The 20,114-nt window shown below is 40.9% G+C and overlaps 1 protein-coding gene across 12 annotated transcripts in view; it reads left to right on the top strand.

Annotated features, from left to right (window-relative positions):
• The window catches only part of ATRNL1 (attractin like 1), a 1,081,427-nt gene that overhangs the window by 175,220 nt on the left and 886,093 nt on the right, over window positions 1-20,114 (top strand). For all 12 annotated transcript variants that reach the window (XM_073354269.1, XM_073354267.1, XM_073354264.1 and 9 more), the window contains exon 10: window positions 6,144-6,327. In XM_073354269.1, coding sequence (XP_073210370.1) covers window positions 6,144-6,327 — 184 coding nt within the window. The remainder of the gene's footprint in view (window positions 1-6,143; window positions 6,328-20,114) is intronic.

The following is a 20,114-nucleotide window of genomic DNA, read 5'->3' as shown; positions in this document are numbered from 1 at the left end:
ACATGGCAGCATGTACCTTTGTTACCAGTCATGCAAATTTACACCTCTGCTGTTTCTAAGGTTGGTTGAAAATTGCTTGTTCTCCTACCAGAGATGCCTTGGACATCTTGGCAGTCCTCTTGCATGTAAAGAACTCCCTGAATTGGTGGAAGGAGCGACTGCACATCTGTGCAGGTGTTCCTTTCTGCCGCCCAACACTGTCAGTAACTTTGACTAATGCATCCCATGTAGGTACCCTCATGATTCAGGGCAGATGGTTGACCTATAAGACCCGTCTCCACATCAACCTGTTGGAGCTCAGGATGGTCAGGAATGCTTGGCTCCATTTCCTCCCAGTGATGAGAATCATGACGGACAACGTGTCCTGCATGTTTTACATGAACAAGCAGAGAGGAGCAAGGTCCACCTCCTGATGCACTGAAGCTATAAAGCTCTGGAACTGGCTTATAGTCAATCCACATCCAAATTTCAGAGCCTACCTTCCAGGCATCCAGAACACCGTTGCTGATGCCCTCAGCAGACACTTCTCCCATGACTCCAAATGGGATTTGGATACTCAGTTCCTCCAGGACATATTCCAGAGATGGGGGTTGGCCAGAGATTGATCATTTCACCCACAGAGATACATATCTGGAAGAATTACAGTTACTGCTGACACCAGCTTTCTGCATGTCCTCCTTCAGCATCTTGAATCAGCTATTTTTAGGTGGTCTTCATGATTCTTTGTCCTATGGCTTCAAGCTCTTGTACGGTCTGGCCAACATATCCCACACTTCAGTCTCGCACCTATCCATCTCAGTTGATACTCCCTCATGAAAAAATTAGTGGGTGCTTAGCACCCACAGGCAGTCCTGTGGCATGCAGGAGGCACTGGGTACAGCGGAAGAGGCAAGGTGGGGATGGACTGGGGGCAGAAATAGGTGGGGGGGCCTTGGGGGAAGAGGTGGAGTGGGGGTGGGTTCTGGGGCTGAGCAGGGGTTGAGCATCCCCAGGGAAAGGAAAAAGCAGGTGCCTCTGTTGGGGGCAACCTGCATATGACTCCTGTCATTTCATGGTGTAGCCTATCGGCTCCTGTCTTACCTGGCGTCCACCTGAGCATTCTAATTGTGGTTCTGAGAAGTAGTGGTGGTTCTCTCTCCCTCACTGGCCAGCATTCCAATACATACATGATGGCTCGCGTAATAATGATCTTATACACTTCGTTCTTTAGTATACTTGGCATATTCTTATCACCAAGAATTCCTGTCAGCTCCCTCCATTTATACCAAGCACTCTTCATTTGGCTCCTAACATCCACATCCACATTCTTATCAAGGCTCAACACTGAACCGAGGTATCTAAGTTGTTGCACAAACATAAGCTAATGCTCAAATAAATTGGTTAGTCTCTAAGGTGCCACAAGTACTCCTTTTCTTTTTGTAGGCCATATAGTTTTTCTGGCTTCTCATGCTTCCTTTCAGTGAAGCATTGCATATATTCCATCTTTTGTCAGTTGATTCATAAGCCATTTTCTTCTAATGCAGCCTTCCATAGTTCTAGGTCAGTTTCCAATTTGTATTTATCTTCATGGGATAATTTAATGTCACTTGCAAAAAACATGCTCTCCCCTAGTCTCCAGCAGATTGCCCGACTGGAGGCACCACCGTAACAACTCTCTAGAAACTCTGTCATAAGCCTTCTCTAAACCGAGAAGCACTAAATGTAATTCCTTGCATTTCTCCCTGTACATCTCGTGCAGTATTTGGGCTGCAAACACTGCATCCATTGTTGGTCTTCCTGGCATAAACCCAAATTGGTTGTCGTTTACTTGATGCTCCAGCTCTATCCAAAGTCTTTCTTTCCAACCATTTCATCATGTGACTCATTGAATATTACCACATTCTAGCACATCTCCTTTATTCTTGAAGATAATTGGTCCCTCAATGTGCTCTTCCTCTACTTGTTGGGTATTTTTCCAGTACAGAAAATTAAGTTGAAAAAATTCACCATCATCACCACACCCTCATGGCCTAATACTCTAAATACGTAATTTGATACACAGTGTGGTCCCTCTGCCTTCCCATGCTTCATCATCTTTAGTGCTATCTGAGTCTCCACCATTGTGATAGGTCTTGTGTGGTTATTGCTTGCGCATACTTCCCTCAACCGTTTCTTCGCATTCTTTTCATTAAGCAGTTTCTCATAAAATCACTGCTACTTCCTAATGACTTCAATGCCTTCCATTTTCTTCCTTGACACACTTCACTGCTACCAAGTCCTCTCTGCTTCTTTGCCTAATCTTGCCTAATCTACATTTTCTTTTTCCCTTTCTTTTGTTAGTTCTGCATATAAAGCTTTAAATGCCAGACTCTTAACTCCCACAACTGCTCTTTTTGCTGGTTTCTTTAAAGCTTGTATTCCTCATAACTTTTCAACCATTGCTTAAACCTTTCCTCCTTTACTGCCTCTTGCACATTGCTGGACCATCATATCTTCTTGCCATGAAATTTTATCTCCTTTTGTTTGGCCAGAGGGTTCTTATGCACTTTCTGTAAAATTGGATGTTTTTCAACAAATCTCGCTGGTATCATTGTAGTTGGTTTGGTCATTGTGCAAAGACTGCAGTACCTCATCCTTAAATCTCAGATTGACTTTCCTATCTGCAAGTCTCCACCACTTTATTCTTTGTTCCACAACTTACCTTTTGCCATCCAATAGCTTTTTTGCCCAGGAAGTTCATTACAAGCAATCTGTGTTGCTTCGCAGTCTACTCTCCTGGGATCACTTTACAGTCTCTTACACTTTTTAGATCTTTTTTTTTGTCCAGAAGTAATTGATCTGGGTCCGGTTGGCACCACCCTTGTATGTGAATAGGTGCTTCTCCTTCTTTACAAAGTTTGTATTGGCAACAATCAGGCTGTGGGTTCTGAGCTAATGCAAAGATATCCTCACCCACTTCATTTCTGGTTCCAAAGCCTCATCCTCCATGACAGTCGTCATAACTTCACTGTGTTCTCCCAAATGTCCATTTGAGATCTGCTCCAATAATCATGTACTTAACTTGTGATGCTTCTTGTATTGCTCCTCCTACTCAATTGTATAGCCAGCCTGTGGCATGTATGTGCATATAACATTAAATATATGTTCTCTGCTCAGTGCTATTCTAACTTTCATGATCTGGTAACTGTTCCTTTGGATGTTTGCTACCTTATTCTTTAATATTTCTGCTATGATTATTTTTACCCCATTCCTCCTTGCTACTGAACATCCCTGTTGTTTGTGGATTTCAACACCTTCCATTTTGGTTCTTGTATACAATGTACATTCTTCTTCTCTTCAGAGTCTCAACTACTACTCTTGATTTTCCAGTCATTGTTCCCACATACAGGGGATCCAAACGTAGTGCTTGGGCTTGCATCTTTTGCTGCATTCAAGCAGAATGCGGTAGCCTTTCCCCACTTTCCATATCCATCAGGTGAAGTGGTCATGTGTTTCTTCTGGAGGATTCCATAGTATTGTACTGATATAATCCCTGAAGACAAAGACGCAGAGAATCATCTGTGATTAGAACAACTTTTACAAACTGGCTGGCTTGACCTGATGTTCTTGGTTTGAAATGTGGTATGAAAAGTGGATTTGAACGTGACCTTGCTTTTATAGTACATTTGCTATTAACAGACTTATCCTTTTGTGAATTTCAGTAGCTGAACTGTTGAGACATATTGTCAATTAAATAACTAACAAGCAATGGTTGCAAATTCAGATGGATTAGTTTAATGGTCTCTCTTAATTAGTTTCTGAAGCCTAATTGTCCATTTGTATCTAGCACACTTCATGAGAAGTTATTGTGTCTGCTGACCTGTAAATATGTTCTGTCCTTTCTGCATTGTGGGCTTATAACAAAAATATCCAATAATAAAATATGATTGAAGTTTCAGAACAATAATCAAGCCAACAGTTGTTGATTTTTTTTTAAAAAATGAGTTAAGGCATGCGGTAAAGTGATTAAATTCACTGTACCAATCTGAATACTAAACTAGTCCTGATGACTTAGGAGTTGGATTTTATTACTCTTATATAAAAGGTTGTTTTATTTGATGAATAGGTTCTTTGGTGATAATTTTTATCACAGTGCAGTACAGCAAAATATGGTGTTCAAATCTTAGTATGTTTATTAAAATTTAGTTGTGTTAGGTAATCTGAAGTGATCAGTGGAAAAAAGTGTTGGCCAAGTGATAGGTGTGGAACTATATTTTTCTAGGAAAAAAAGGTTTTAAAGTGTCTGCTTTCTAAAACAAGGTAACAGACACACTATCAAAGAGGTCTTGGTAACTGAGGGAAGGAGCCAAAGGTAAATTTTGATAAAATATGCTTAATTTAAAAGAAAAATTATTATTATAACTATTCTGAAAATAACTGTATATTGTGACAAATGTATTTGAAACGGATATGAAATTTTTCCATCTACATTTTTCCATCTACAGTTACTGCTTCATATGACTTAAAAATCTGTTGCCAGATTTTATTTAATTGGGTTTATTGTATTACTACCCTAAGATACTACTTTTTGATCTGAATATGTATGTATAATAAACATTGTTGGAATGTTGCAATAGATGTTACCTTCTTGTTTTTGTTATAAGGATACTGTTAACTTTAAGTTCTGAAGTTGACTAATTTAAAAAAAAACAAACTATACCTCTGATAGAACACTGCCTATGCATCAGTTCATCCAAGCACAAAAGTATGTACTTAAGTTTAAGCATGTGCTGAAGTCCCATTGACTTCAATAGGATGATTTATTCTTGAAGTTAATTATGTGCTTAAATTATTTACTGAGTAGGGGTGGATTTACTCACATTCTTTAATTTAAGTACATACATATGTGCCTGACTGAACTGATGGCTTAAATAAAGTGCAGAGAATTATGTTTTCTTTTGATACCCTGAAAATATTTATTACAGTCTTCTTAAAAAATATGGCAGAACAACAGCACTAAACATCTTCAGTCTTTTGTTGTTCTTCCATTTTGTGCACATGCCAGCATACCATCTCTTCAGTTTGTTTGCTGTTGATACTGGTAAACATAGATCTGGAGAGCCAGGAAAAGAGCATGCAGCTGAGCCTCCCCTGAAGGGTGAAATAAATTATGTCATCATGTTAGTACATGAGCCCAGAAGCTCAATTGGTTATTAACAAAGCAGTGGAAATGGTGTTACGCAGAACAGTGTCAAATGCACAGAGTAAACAAATTGGGGGGACTTTTTTTGTTGCCAGCTTCTTTCACTTTTATTGAAAATTTTAGATAAAAGTATGATATACAGGTTGATGGTTAAATATAAATTGTACATTTATCTGGTTGTGTTAAAGCAAATTTACCCCAAAAAATAACATTTTAGAACATTGAAAGTTTTCATAGGATGAATTGGGTGATGACAGTAAGAGTGTTTTCAAATTTTGAGGAAAGAAAGTAGAATATGTGGCATTGTTGAGAATTACCAGACAGTGGTATTGCCAATTGGACTTGGTAGTTCTATTTATCGGAATGTATAGGCATTAGATGTTAGGGGAATGCTTATTATGAGATGTGATCCAGTTCTTTTTAGAAGCTCACTCTATCACCAGTACAAAGCTGTAATTATTGCTGTAATTTCTCTGCCTAAATTTTATGTCTGAACAACCGTTAATCTTAGATGCAGCTGCTGCTTACAAGTTATAGCCACACAAGCAAACAAAACATTACATGATGCCAACTGTATTACTCTGTCCATGTGTGTGTGTATTGTAAACTGGTGAAGGGCAATAAAAATTACTTTTATTTTATGCAAAAGTTATTTATTTCATTTGGGAAAGTGTGTGCCCTGCCTTCAGATTATGACATTATAAAAATTAAATATCTATCATTTATTTCTTGTATTATAGATTTAAAATGTTTTATGTTTACATAGGAGTATTTTTAACATGAGCCAAGCCAATTTAAAAATTTGGGAAAAACATGCATAATATATCCAACACATCTACATGGTTTCAAAGATGTAAACTGTTAGTCCCTGACTTTACAATTGATTTATTTGGGACTACTCATGCTAAGTAAGGACTTATCCCAGGAGTAGGTCCTTGCAAGGTTAGAGTATTATTTTATGTTTCTCATATGTCTCTTCCAGGATCAAATTCATGGCTTGTGCCAGAAACAAAAGGAGCAATTGTGCAAGGTGGATATGGCCATAGTAGTGTCTATGATGCAATGACAAAATCCATTTATGTTCATGGTGGATACAAAGCATTACCTGGCAATAAATATGGATTGGTGGATGACCTTTATAGATATGAAGTTAATACGAGGACATGGTAAGTAGAATTAAAACAATGGTAAACTAAGATCAAGATAACATAAAATTGTTGTTATTGTAAATATCTCACTATTGTATATGCATTAACTTCTTTATTTGCGTTTATATTTATGTTGTAATTTCATAATTTTCAGTGCTGGAATTTTCAGAAAAAGAAAATATAGGGATAATTTTCCATCAAAACTGAAGATTTAGCAGACAAAGCATATTGTGTGCTGGCAGGTTAATTTTAGAAAATTTAGTATGTTAATTTTAGGCTTTAAAAGGTCTGGTCATTTAAAAAAAAATCCAGAAGTTTGAATTTTATGGAAGTTGTGTCAGCCTCCTTTTGGAACCTGTGGAGATCTTACCAAAGTCTCATTCCTCAGCAGGCTCTCCCTACTTCTAGTTGCCTTGTCGGATTGAGGCCCAGAGATCTAGAACTCCTGTCTAATTAGACTGTGAGCTCTCTGGGGCAGGGACTATGTCTGCATATGAACACCTGTATGTATCTACAGTGTTTAGCATGCAGGGGCCTTGGTGTTGATTAAGGCTGGGCTTGGCAGAATTTGATTTTTATTTTTTTCTAATGTCAACAATTAATATACATTTTCATTTTCAAGATTTTTACTTTCAATTTGTAACTATTTTTACAGTTGTTGGAAATTGATGGGGAGGGTTAGGGTAGCAGAGAAAGTGGTGTTGCAGTAGGATCTCAGCACTGACAGCAAGGCTGCAAGGGACTCCCAGCATGGCAGAAGGGCCTAAGAGACCAGGACACAAGGTGCAGGGGAGGCAGTGATTGTGGCCCAGTGGAACAGAGACCTCCGGCCTGGACTGCACGGAGGAAGACTAGCCCCTGGTTATAAGGTGCTGCTGAATAGTTCCTGCCAGGGACAGCTCCCACAGTCCTGGCTGGTGACTGAGTAAGCGGGGCTGCGACAGCTGAGACAACAGGGCTGGGGGCTTGTCGTCGTCCTCTGCTCTGTCCTACTAAGACCACATACTTCCCTACCCCTTATGCTTGCAGGGATGGGGTGTCACTGGCTCTTCAGCTGTTCAGGGAACTCTTTGCAGTCCCGCTGTCACAAGACTGAGTGAGCAAGGCTGCAGAGAGCAACTTGTGCTGCCGCAGAACTGGTGACACCCAATCCCTGCAGGTACAAGATGTGCGGGGAGGCACTCTGGCCAACTGTTACCGAGTGATATGGTTTTTTCGTCAGTTCAGCATGTCAGGTGACATGGATGTTTACCAACATATATTGATTTAAATTGAATCCTGCCAAGCCTAGTTAACGCCTTTGGGTGCTACGGTAATACAGATATTAATAATAGTTTGTTTAGGATGATAACAGTGAGCTCAGTCACATTCAGTATCTTCCTATTTCACTTTTCTGGAGTAGGTGTGCAGGGAGGGTGATGGCAGCACGGGGTTTTCCTCCCTTTCTCTTTCCTTTTCCATTTTCTCACACCCATCTTTCCCCCAAAGAACAGCTGACCGCATTTCTGCATGTTGGCTTCAGTGCAGTTGACTGCATCTGTAACTCCATCAGAAGCACAATTGATCATATCTTGAACCGTCACCATGCTATTCTGCCCCATGCAGCTTTAAGCAGGTGAAGGTGATCGTTCACAGAGAGAATTTTTCTTCTCTCTGAGAATCCCAGATTTGTAAGCTGCAAAGAACTAGTAAACTGTGGTCCTCTCGTCGTATTAGAGAGACGAGGAGGGATGGCTGTTGTGAAGTGTTGCTACTGCTTGGGACTCACTGGCTGACAGCCCTCCCTAGCCACTCTCACAGTCTGGATTATTTCCCATTCCTGCTTGTATCTGTGATGGAGTGTAGATGGGGATGAGATAAGTCCTGGCAATAAGACTGAATGTGCAGTGCACTCAGACAGCAGTCTTACAGGTGTGCGAGTACTGCCCATCACCTTGGTGTGTGTATCCCTTCATTGGCAGGAGGCTGGTGTTGCTGTTTAAAAGAAACTTCTGTGGTGCTGCAATGAGAGAGGCTGGGACTATTCTTCTCTGTGTTAGATTTAAAATAACAGGGCACCAGCCATATCAAGACTATTGGCAGCTGTGTGATTTTTAGTCTCCAGTTGATGGCTTAATAATGTCTATTAATCTTCATGGTTGTAATTTATAGATTGATGATGAATGAATTCAGCAAAATGATCAGTTTGAGGGAATTACAATACTGATGAAGATATCAACTTGATTTAAAAATATATTAATATAATTGATGGTGTACTTATACGGTATTTAAAATTAATTACACATAGTATGATGATATAATTATGTGCCAGATATGTTTAGGGTGAAATTCTGCACCATGTGTTTTGATATCAGTGTGGTGTACAGTGTGGCCCTGATTCAGGATAACACTTAAGCATGTGCTTAATAGGTACCTCAGTTAAATTAATATTCTGTTTGTAAGCTTGATGCTTTTATTTATCAGTCTGTCCCTCAAGTTTACTGTAATTTATTAATGCTGCTTATGTGTTCTATGCACAAACTGACCTTTGAGTTTTTCACCTCAGAGCTGTTTCAAGATCAAGCTCTATGTCTGAACATTTTATTCCTCCAATTTAATATTTGCCCTGGGCATTACTGGCTTCATTTAAAGGACAGAAGGTTTGCTTTCGGGTCAGCTTGTTGGAAATGTTAAGAAACATGTGAGTTTGATTTGACTGCAGAATCTGTATTTTAAATGCCACTAGCTTATGGCAATTTGGCAACATTACAAGAAGAATTTTTTCTCCCTTTTTAAGCGACCACATTCATAATACTATCTTATTGTCATCATTTTTCCACTGGCTTATGAAAGGAAAATAATATCATAGTCTCTTTTATTTGAGGGAACATTCAGTAATACAATGCAAGCATTAGTGATATTTTTTAATACAGATGAGAGAGCTTTTTAATAAGACTTCCAAGGTTCTATAGCTATTTTTTGTTAAATTATAATAATTTGGGGCATTATAATGTCAAAGAATTACCGTGACTAGTTAATACAATGTAGCACTGTCTTTTGCTTACACTTCTATAAAATTATCTCCATATTTAGTCTTTATTTCATGTACACTATATATATATGAAAATATATAAATATAAATAAATAAATAAATAAATGTGGGTTTATATAAAATACGGAATTCTACCTATCGAAAAATGTGCTGTGGCTCACTCCAGTGTATTTGTGTTAATGTGTATAAGACTATTGAAAGATGCTGGGCCTTACTGATGGCAGTTATGGAAAGAATAAGTGTGAAGGGCCAATCTTAGTCAATGATACATTGTGCACATCGCGGCTTATCTTGGGAAATTAGCTACTGCTAATTTTTCAAGTTCATCTATGTGCGTTGTTCACTTTTGGTATGTATGTGTGTGCAGAAGGCAAGAACAAGTTCTTTTTTGTGAGTGTGTATGTCCATTACACTGTAGGTGTCTGCATGCCTCATCAGCACTGATACCAGACAGCTTTTCCTAGTAGTACCCAGGCAGCGACCCTGCCAATTGCGAAGTGACTCATGCTGTGAAGTGAGGGTATAAAGGGCAGTTTCCCTGCAGTTCCTTTTCACCGTCTGTGGTTGGAGCATTACTGTTTCTTGTGAGCTACTTACCTACCTTTTACTCTTCTGCCCCTTGACACTCAAAAATCTTTATTTTCATTGTGGTTTTAGATTTCTTTTAACTTCTTATAATCTTGCTTTGAGTTTCACTTAGAAGGCCTCTGAGCACTGCCAGTCAGACCCGAGCCATCAATTTCAGGGACTATCAAGATAAGCTATTTTGTCAGCTGTGACAGAGCGGTCATCCTTAATTCCTGTGAGTCAACAGCCCATGTCTGTGCTGATCGTGCAGGAGGCTTGTGCAGTGGCCAAAGATTTACTGTACCTGACAGTACTGCCCTCCCTCTTGCTGCAGATTGAGTACTCATAGAATCATAGAATATCAGGGTTGGAAGGGACCCCTGAAGGTCATCTAGTCCAACCCCCTGCTCAAAGCAGGACCAATTCCCAGTTAAATCATCCCAGCCAGGGCTTTGTCAAGCCTGACCTTAAAAACCTCTAAGGAAGGAGATTCTACCACCTCCCTAGGTAACGCATTCCAGTGTTTCACCACCCTCTTAGTGAAAAAGTTTTTCCTAATATCCAATCTAAACCTTCCCCATTCTTGTCCAGGCTTAGTGCAGCAGTCAAGATAATAGGCACTGGAGCACTGTAGTAGAGTAGTGCACACCTCAGCCCCGGTGCCAACGCCTGACTTATCTTCTGGGCCAGAACCAGGTCCTCCATCCCAAATGATACCAGTGGCTAAGAAACCTGTTATGCTTCCTCTGACATCATGTCGGTACGTATCCAGATTGCAATCTCTAAGGACCCCTCCCGGTACTCTACCACCCTGGCTCTTGAAATATTCTGATTCCTTGTCAGATTGAGATAAAATTTCAAGCATTCTGGTACTGAGATTCTAGAGCTACTTTCTGTTCCTGTTCCCATGCTTATCGGCGTGGTTCCAAGAGGACTTCTGCTAGAGACTGGATGGTTGGGTCGGATGTGCCTGGGGCCCAGTACCGTACCAGCCCCTGCAGTGGCCCTCTTGGATGCATTGTTGGGTGTCTCCAACATCCAGATCTACTTCACCGCTCCCCAACGGCTCTAGAACAGTTTGCATAGTGGGGGTGCTGAGAACTGTTGAACCAAACCATAAACCTTGTATATAATGGAAACCACTTCAAGCCAGGGGCTACGGTAGCACGCCTAGTTCCTGCAGCTATGCAACTCCCTCACACAGGTTGATCTTCCAGGAGGGAGCCTTCTCCTGTCAGTACTGGTAGACTATTGTATTAACTTAGTTGGAATATATGGGATAAAGGTGTTAACGTAAGTTAGTTGCTGTCCATTAAACAGTGTTAAACAAGCAATGGGGCTTGGTATACAAAGACATTAGTCTACTTAGCACCATGGCAAACATGTTGTTAAAAATCCTTTTAACACTTTATTAATAATACAGAAAAGAAGGAAAAATAATTAAAGCATTTGGAATGTAGAGTATTAAATAAGGTTTTCATTTTAACATCTCTTGTTCCCTTTTCCTTTAGTTGTAGACAGTTTTTAGAAGGAAAAAACCTCCACCCTGTTTGACAATCTCTTAAATGTCATTGCTACGGTTATAGTTGAAGTTCAGTCTTAGGAGGTAAAGCCTCCTTGTTTGACTCTTGATTTCGATGGAATCAAAGATGATGAGAACTGTTATCCCAGGTGGTGGTTGTGATCCTGCTGGAGCTGGTAGGGAATGTGATGTCATCTGGGTCCCCCTCTCTCTGGCCTATTTTGGTCAGGTCACCACTCAGGATCAGGGTGATGAAGGCCCAGGGTCCTAGGAAATGCTGGGGATGGCAGCCATGATAGTGAAGCTTGCTCCAGTAGCCTCTGTCAGTTCTTTCCATCTGTTTTCCTTGTTGTCCTTTCCCCACAAAATCTTTCTTCTAAAGACCCAAAAAGGGAGTGATGGATACAATAGTCAAACCCCTCATTATTTTATCTACCAGTTAGGCCTAATTATCTGACACACCAATTTTCGCTCATTCACTTCTGGCTCCACATCTCCTGGTATTTAACCAGCATAATTTTAATACAATCTTTGAATTATGTCAACATGGCCTTTTTGGTTTAGATGAATTCAGTTATTTTGTCTCCCTTTCATATCTTTTCCCATCATCATTTGTTGTTATGGGTTATTGTAATATCTTCTGAACTTTTGCATATTTTGCACAGTTCAGCTCACAATTTAAGTAAATTCGTAGGCCCAGTTGTCACATCAGAAACATCAGTCAGAACTAGAATATTTTCTCTCTTGTCTCCTGTGCAGGCATCCTCCTTATTGCCTACTGAGGACTTTGTATCAGAGGCTGCTGCCCCTGAGGGCATCCTTGTCTCCTGATGAGGAGCTGGTACTACAGGCGACCACCCCAGTCCCAGGCGACTTTAAGGTGCATCAGGAGATCCTCAAAAGAATGGCAGCCTCCCTGGGTATTCATGTAGCACTAATGGAAGACAATACCCACAAGCTCATTGACATTCTCCATCCCACTGGGACAGGGAAGGTTGCCTTGCCCAGAAATAAGGCCATTATGCAGCCAGCCAAAACAATCCGGCAAACCCATTCCTCCATTTCCACTAATTGCTACAAGATTGGAACAAAAAAGATAAAGTTCCATCTCCTGGGGTTGAGCAGTTTTATTTACATCCCACACCTAGGTCATTAGTGGTGGCTGCAGGGAATGAGAGGAGCTGACAGATCAGAGCTAAGGTTACCCTAAGAATAAAGATGCCAAGACGTTATGGCTAGAAAAAATATTCTACAACATCTCTGCAGTTCTGCGTTGCCAATTATAGTGCTCTGTTGTCTTAGTATGACTCTTCAAACTGGGAAGCAATATCCTAGTTTGCTAGTAAACTACTAGAGGATTCCAGGGAGCAGTTCCAGTCACTTGTTGCAAAGGAATGCCTTGTGTCTCATTCAGCTTTACAGGATTCTTCGGGTACAGTGGGTTCTGCAGCCAGAGCCAAGGTGATAGTGGTGACTACGCACAGAGCATCCTGGTCACTGGCCTCTGGGATTCCTGTGGAGGTACAACAAGGTACTGAGTACCTCCCTTTTGAAGGCTTTGTCTTGTACTCTAAGACAGATGAGGCTCTGCACACACTAAAGGACTCAAGGAGAGTACTCAAGTCCTTAGGCCTCTATGTGCCCATGACAAAGAGGATGAAATATTGCCTGCAGTACCAGCTCAGACAACAATATTATGCTTTCTGGCAGCCTGACCAGTCCATGTGGAGGTGTAAAGGTCACACAGGAGGATGTTCATGCCCTTTACTTCCTTGCTCTCTTTTTCTTGGCAGCCACAAGCCTCCAAGCAGCCATTGTCGATGATGAGGACAGTATCCTATCCAACCTGTATCTTATGGACCCTTCTCCATCTCTCTGGGACAAGTTGTCACCTTTTCTCTGGACTTGTCAGTCCACCACCTTGGACAAGTAGGTGCTAAGAATGGTGGAATCGGGATATACCTTCCAGTTTCTTTCTATCCCCCACTTCCAACCCTCTGCTCCTGCTTCAGGGGCCCCTCTTATGTGTCTGTGCAAACACAAGAAGTACAGACTTTATTCTTTGGGAGTGATAGAGGAGATGCCCTCATTTCATCAGGGCAGGAGGTTTTATTCCAGATACTTTCTGATACCCAAAGCAGCTCTCAGACCCATTTTGGGCCTTCAGAACCTCAACAAATACATCAGGAAGTTGAAGTTCTGCATTGTATCCCTGGTTACAGTTACCCTTTCCCTAGATCTAGGAGAACGGCATGTTAACTTACTGGATGCCCACTTCCATATGGAAATCTATCCTGGCCACAGGAGATTCCTGAGGTTTGTTGTAGGAGGTGACCATTACCAGTTCACTATCCTGCCTTTTGACAAATTATCCACTCTGAGGGTACTTACCAAATAAATGGTGGTAGTGGCTGCTTTCTTATGCAAAAGAAATGTGTGTGTATCCTTATCTGGAAGACTGGTTGTTTTGTGGATGATCCATACATCATGTGCAAGTCGCTGTCCAGAAAATAACTGTCTGTTCAACATCCTGGACCTAAAGTGAAACAATTAGAAAAGTCAACTTCTGTGCACTTGCAGAGGATAGAATTAATTGTAATAGAATTAGTTTTGGCTTCAATCTCCTCCAGGGCTTTCTAGTTGCTTGCTAGTTCCCAACTATATGGGACTTCTCAGCATCCCTCAGTACCACCCTGAGATCACTGAGAGGAATTGTCTGTTTCTTGGGGATCATGGCAGCACGTACATTTGTCACTCCCCATGCTGGGCTGAACCTCTCTGATTCATCACCTAGACACGCCAGTGCGAATCCCAGAGAGGGTTCTGTTATCTCTCATCTGGAGGATGAGCTAAGACTTCTGCAGGGGAGTCTTTTTCACCCCTTCTCTCCTTTTCAAGACTTCAGTAATGGACACATCAGCATTCACGTGGGGAGCGTATGTCAGTGACCTTTGAATTCAGGGATGTGGACTGCATATGAGGCCAAATTGGATGTAAATATTCTGGGTATGCCAGCACTTCACATTCAAAGTAAGACTGTTCAGACAACACCACTGCTGACTTTTCTGTGAAGGAACAGGGAGGAGCCATATCAGTTGGCCTCTCCCAAGAGGTTATCAAGCTGTGGAACTTGTGTATTTGGAGCTCAGTTACTCTCAAAGGGTCTCACCTGCATGGGGACCAAAACAGCCTCAAAGATTGTCTGAGCAGAGCATTCAGTCTGGATAACACATGGTCCCTCTGCACGAACTTGCTAGCCTTGGTGTTATGCGAAGGGGGTTTCTTTCTGTGGACCAGTTTATGACTCACCAGAATAGGAAGCGTTCCAGTTTTTGCTCCAGGGTGAGCCCAGGATTAATATCAGATGCCTTCCTGTTTCTGTGGAACAAAGAGTTCCTATATGCATAACTGCCAATAACCCTGGTTTTCAGGGTGATCCTCAAGCTCAATAAAGATCATGGCAGGATGATCCTTATGGCCCCAGCCTGGCTGAGACAGATGTGGTATTCAAAACTGTAAACTATCCACTTGAGGACCTGTGCTGTTACTAGTAAACAGAGACCTGCTGTCATCTAACTGTAGGTGAGAAAAATCATCTTAAACAAAGATTGTATCTTGCTAGGTTACGTTTTCGACTTTAGGATACATGTTTTCACTGTATTTGTTTGTAAATATTTCTACCTTGGCATCACTTAATCCATGCATTTTTGTTAATAAACTTGTTTTGCTTTTGTTAGAAATCTTCAGTGCTGTATAAGTTCAGTAAAGTGTGTGCTTCTAGAAAGCTAAAAGGTTGGCGTATTATACTGTCTCTGTAAAGGCAGTGAACCTAACACTTCCTTTGTGAGGGTCCAGTGAGAGGGATTGAGCCCTTTCTTTGTGAGGGTCCAGTGAGAGATACGAAGGTCAGCCTGCAAGGAGTAACCTGGTTGGACAAAGCCAGGGTGAGGCTTGTGGGCTGTTGGCTGGCTGCTGGGGTCACAGCTCTGGGTAAAAGCTGCACAGCCACAAGACCCCCAGGGTTACAAGGCAGACAGTGACTGAACTCATTACTGGCCTGGGTGAACCCCAAAAAGTCATACATGGCAGGATGGTTTTTACTTACCTCATCATGACCATATCTGCGAGGGGACTAAATAGCCCATCAAAGACCCAACACCTTCCTGGATTTGAATTTGTTGTTGTTGTTTGTGCTTATGGGCCCTCTCTTTGAACCACTGGCATCGTGCTCTCATTTTTAAACCTGTCAGTGGAGGTTGCCTTCCTGGTGGCCATCACCTCCTGTGGGGGGTAGGTGAGCTGAATGCATTGGTAATTGATCCACTGTACATGGGTTTGTACAGTGACAAGATGTAGTTGAGACCACACATCAACTTCCTTTTGCATGCTTTCAACAGATATCGTGCACTGTCTGCACAATCAAGAGATGATGTAAATAAAGATAAGGCAGTCCTACAGTACCTCTTCTGATGACTCTGAACTCTACCACCTGGGGTAACAGCTTGAGAATCACCTACAGTGTTATAAGCATATGGAAGCACTCGAAGAAAAAATGGTTACATACCTTTCCATAACTGTTGTTCTTTGAGAAGATGGGGCGGGGTGACTCTGCCTTTATACACTCACTTTGCAGCACGAGGGCTCAGAGATGGCTAGGGTTGCCCCTAAATGTTCTGGTAGGGAAAGCTCTCCAGCACCATTTAACAAGGTGTGCACACATCTTCAGTGTAATGGACTTATGCAACACATCTCAAAGAATAGCAGTGACAGAAAGGTTAAGTAAACATTTGTTTTCAGGAATTAATTGTAACATTGACTGTCCATTTATATATAGTACATTATCTTTTGTGATATTTTTGAAAGTTTTCCTTTCCTTTTTAATTCTGTATCCATTTATAGCAGTTATACCACATTACAAGTGAACACTTACCCACAGTTACCACACAGTGGCCTCTGAGATATTGTATAATTTTCTTACACTTATGGTGTAAAGTAACTGGATTTCAGAATACCACATTGTGGTATCTTTGGGTAAAACTTGACTTTTTATTGGCAACTTTTGAAGTATCATTGTTAGTTTTTAGCTTTATAGCACCAACATTGTGCCCGGAAGGTAACATACAGGTATGAAGACAAAGCAATTTATGCTCTAGGGCACTTACACTGTAAACAGATAACATACAAAGAAGGCAGGAGGTTGAAATGGAACAAAGAGAAGCATTGAGATTGATGTAAAAGTTAAGCTCAAGTCTTGTTAGTTTCTCAACATCTGCCTGATATATGTAGGAGAACACAGGGATCCTTTTTAAAAAAATTTTAAAGTGAATTTGAGGATGTGGAGGATGAATACAGGAGCCAACACTTACATAAGTTTCAGTGGGCACAAAACCCAAAAACATTTTAGCTTACCGTTTATTCTGAACTTTGCTATCTTTCCATCCCAAAATTGCCTACTTCCAGAACAAAACTGTTGGCAAAAGACATGTTTTTAAGACTGAGGTCTGGTATGTGTAGAATGCTATGTAGTGAGCAAGTGCTGCAAGTACTGAATTGCCCTCATCTGCCTTGAAATCACCAGTACCAGGGCTGATCACACCTTGCAGGATCGAATCCATACTGTAGTTTATAAACAACAATGGACTGTAAGAATAATTTAGTTTATTCTGTACCCTCATTTCCAGGGTTTAATATCTTGGCCATTTCATTTTGTTGATAAACGTGGCATAACAATAGTAGGTTTCTATGTGTTTTTTATTTAAATATTTTATTGGATTTTAAATGTGGGGACACACACCAAAAATCAATTAATACTATTATATAACTATGAAAAAGAAGATATTGGACTAGATTCATACGTCTATCAAAACTGCTTTGCTGCTGCTCTAGTAGCCTTAAACCCAGCCTCCCAGTGCACGGGAATTTTCTGGTGGTATAGGTCCTTGTAGTACCTTTTGTACCACCCTTACTCTTGACTTCTGGTGTAAGGGACGTGGTTGAGGGATCTCTCTGGCTAATCCCCAGATACAAGAAAGCCCATTATAGTCTGTTTGTAGCTGTAGATAATATAGATCAGCCTTCAGTCTGGAGAATATAGGGCAGAGAATGAAGAATATGGTGGTACACATAAATGGAGTATATACTGCAGAGAGTCGTCTTCTGCATTCCATCCTGGCTCCACTACAGTGGGGATTTCAGCCACAATACCTGGTTTATCATCTTCTCTCTGACGTATTTGCACCTTTTCCCACGCTACCCCGTCCTTACCATGCCCTCCCTAAACCTGTTCTGCTAGCCACCTCTCACCTTATTCAGGTACCTCCTAAAAACTAACTTTTGCTGTCTGACCTATGAAAAATTAGGGGAGGGAGTGGGGAAAAATAAAAGGAGCATGACCATTAAGATGTGTACGTGCCTCTTTGAGCTGAGTAAGCATGTGATCTTATTATTGTTACCCTTGTTCTTATACTACTTTTCCTGCTTTTTTTCATGTTTATAACCCTATTTGTAAGTATTTAAAGTTGCTACCACCACCAAACTAATACTGGTTACTGGGGAAGAGCTGTTTGGACGCATCTTTCCCCCCAAAATACTTCCCAAAACCTTGCACCCCACTTCCTGGACCAGGTTTGGTAAAAAGCCTCACCAATTTGCCTAGGTGACTACAGACCCAGACCCTTGGATCTTAAGAACAATGAACAATCCTCCCAACACTTGCACCCCCCCTTTCCTGGGAAATGTTGGATAAAAAGCCTCACCAATTTGCATAGGTGACCACAGACCCAAACCCTTGGATCTGAGAACAATGAAAAAGCATTCAGTTTTCTTACAAGAAGACTTTTAATAAAAATAGAAGTAAATAGAAATAAAGAAATCCCCCCTGTAAAATCAGGATAGTAGATACCTTACAGGGTAATTAGATTCAAAACATAGAGAACCCCTCTAGGCATCTAGCACATTTTGGACACTGATAAATAATGATAAAAGCAGTATAATGTATTGAAAAATATGTTGGCCATAAAATATTAAGTTGTTAGGCCAAAATTATTTAAAAGGTGAAGCTAATTTTAGGTTGGCGAAACACACTTGTGTGTGTTTCGTGCTCTATCTGCAAAATTTATTCATTATAAATAACAAAACAAATGCAACCCACACTTAGTTAAAAAATATGGAGGCTAAAAGTGGAAGCAGTTTGAAAGGTATGGCTTTGCTTACGGATGTGCTGACTTATTCTCTTTTATTAGCATCACAGAAAAAAAATTAGGTACTGCAGGTAGTCATTACTGTCTTCTTTTATGGTATTTTTACAAAAAAGGGTTTTTGAAGGGCAAGATTCTGTATTTAGGTTCAACACCCACCTCCCAGCATCTTTCCGCACAATAATTTTTATCTTTGTTTAATTATGTCTCTAATTTTTTAGTCGATTGACATGATATCAAAGCAGTGAGACATACTGTCACATAAGGGATTCACAATGATGTAAAAATGATGGTAAAAACATCAGTGCACCCCTAGGGAGACTGTGTTATGCAATTAGAAAGAAAGAAAAAATGTTAGCTCAGAGCAATGTTAATGTGAAGTTTAATGGCAAAACAGTTTCATTATGTATTTATGCAGAGTACAGTAATGTAATTCATTGTACAGGTCTGATCAAGCAACCTCTTTGACTACTTACATGGATAAGGGTTTGTAGGATCGGGCCCTGGGATTGGAGGCAATGTAGAGGAAATTCCTTACTGGCGGTCTTATCCGCTCCCACAAAAGACCCTGGTGCTGCTCCTGTTCTGAGTTGAGGGTATAAAAAATGGAGCTGCCACACCTACCCTTCTATTTCTTCTTACTGTTTGTGCTCAGTGGTCAGAACATTCTGTCAGTTGTTCCTCTGAACTTCCAGTTAGTATTTTTTGCTAGTTTATGTTCTTTGAATGGGCCTTTCTTTCTCTTTCTCTCTTGCTTTCTCATTAGTAAATCAGGTTTCAGAGTCGTAGCCATGTTAGTTTGTATCAGCAAAAAGAACAAGGAGTACTTGTGGCACCTTAGAGACTAAAATTTATTTGGGCATAAGCTTTTGTGGGCTAAAACCCACTTCATCGGATGCATGCTTTTCATCGGATGCAGGCAGTGGAAAAAGCATGCATCTGATGAAGTGGGTTTTAGCCCACAAAAGCTTATGCCCAAATACATTTTAGTCTCAAAGGTGCCACAAGTACTCCTCATTCTTTTTATTAGTAAATCAGTGGACTCTGGGCTGTGCCAGCTACTGGGGGAACCTGTGCCTATATCTCCCAGCTTCAAACCTTGTTCTGGGAGTTGCAAACTGGTGTCTGTGAGTGACCCTCGCTCTTGTTGCCTGAACTGCTTGAGTGTGGGTCAGCTCAAGGACAGATGTCTATTTTGCTCAGGCTCCAAGACAAAAAGGGCAAGATGCTAAGAGTAGAACACGTCAGCTACATCATTGTGGAGGTCACCCTTTACCCTGCATTGCTACTGCCTCAATCTGTTAGAGGGATTCCTATCTGTCTAGGAATGCTCCTCCAGCCCTACCAGAAGGCAGAGAAAGGAGGAGATACACTGCACCAGGGCATTCCTCAAAGAGACCTAAATTCTCAGAGCTCTCTTGGCCTCCAAAGCTAAAGCAAGATATGGTTTCTGCATCATCAGAATCCTCAGTGCAGGACTCTTTGGCCT

Source organism: Lepidochelys kempii, chromosome 7, assembly GCF_965140265.1.
Source record: "Lepidochelys kempii isolate rLepKem1 chromosome 7, rLepKem1.hap2, whole genome shotgun sequence".
NCBI lineage: Eukaryota > Metazoa > Chordata > Testudines > Cheloniidae > Lepidochelys > Lepidochelys kempii.
This window is presented reverse-complemented; position numbering and strand designations above follow the sequence as displayed.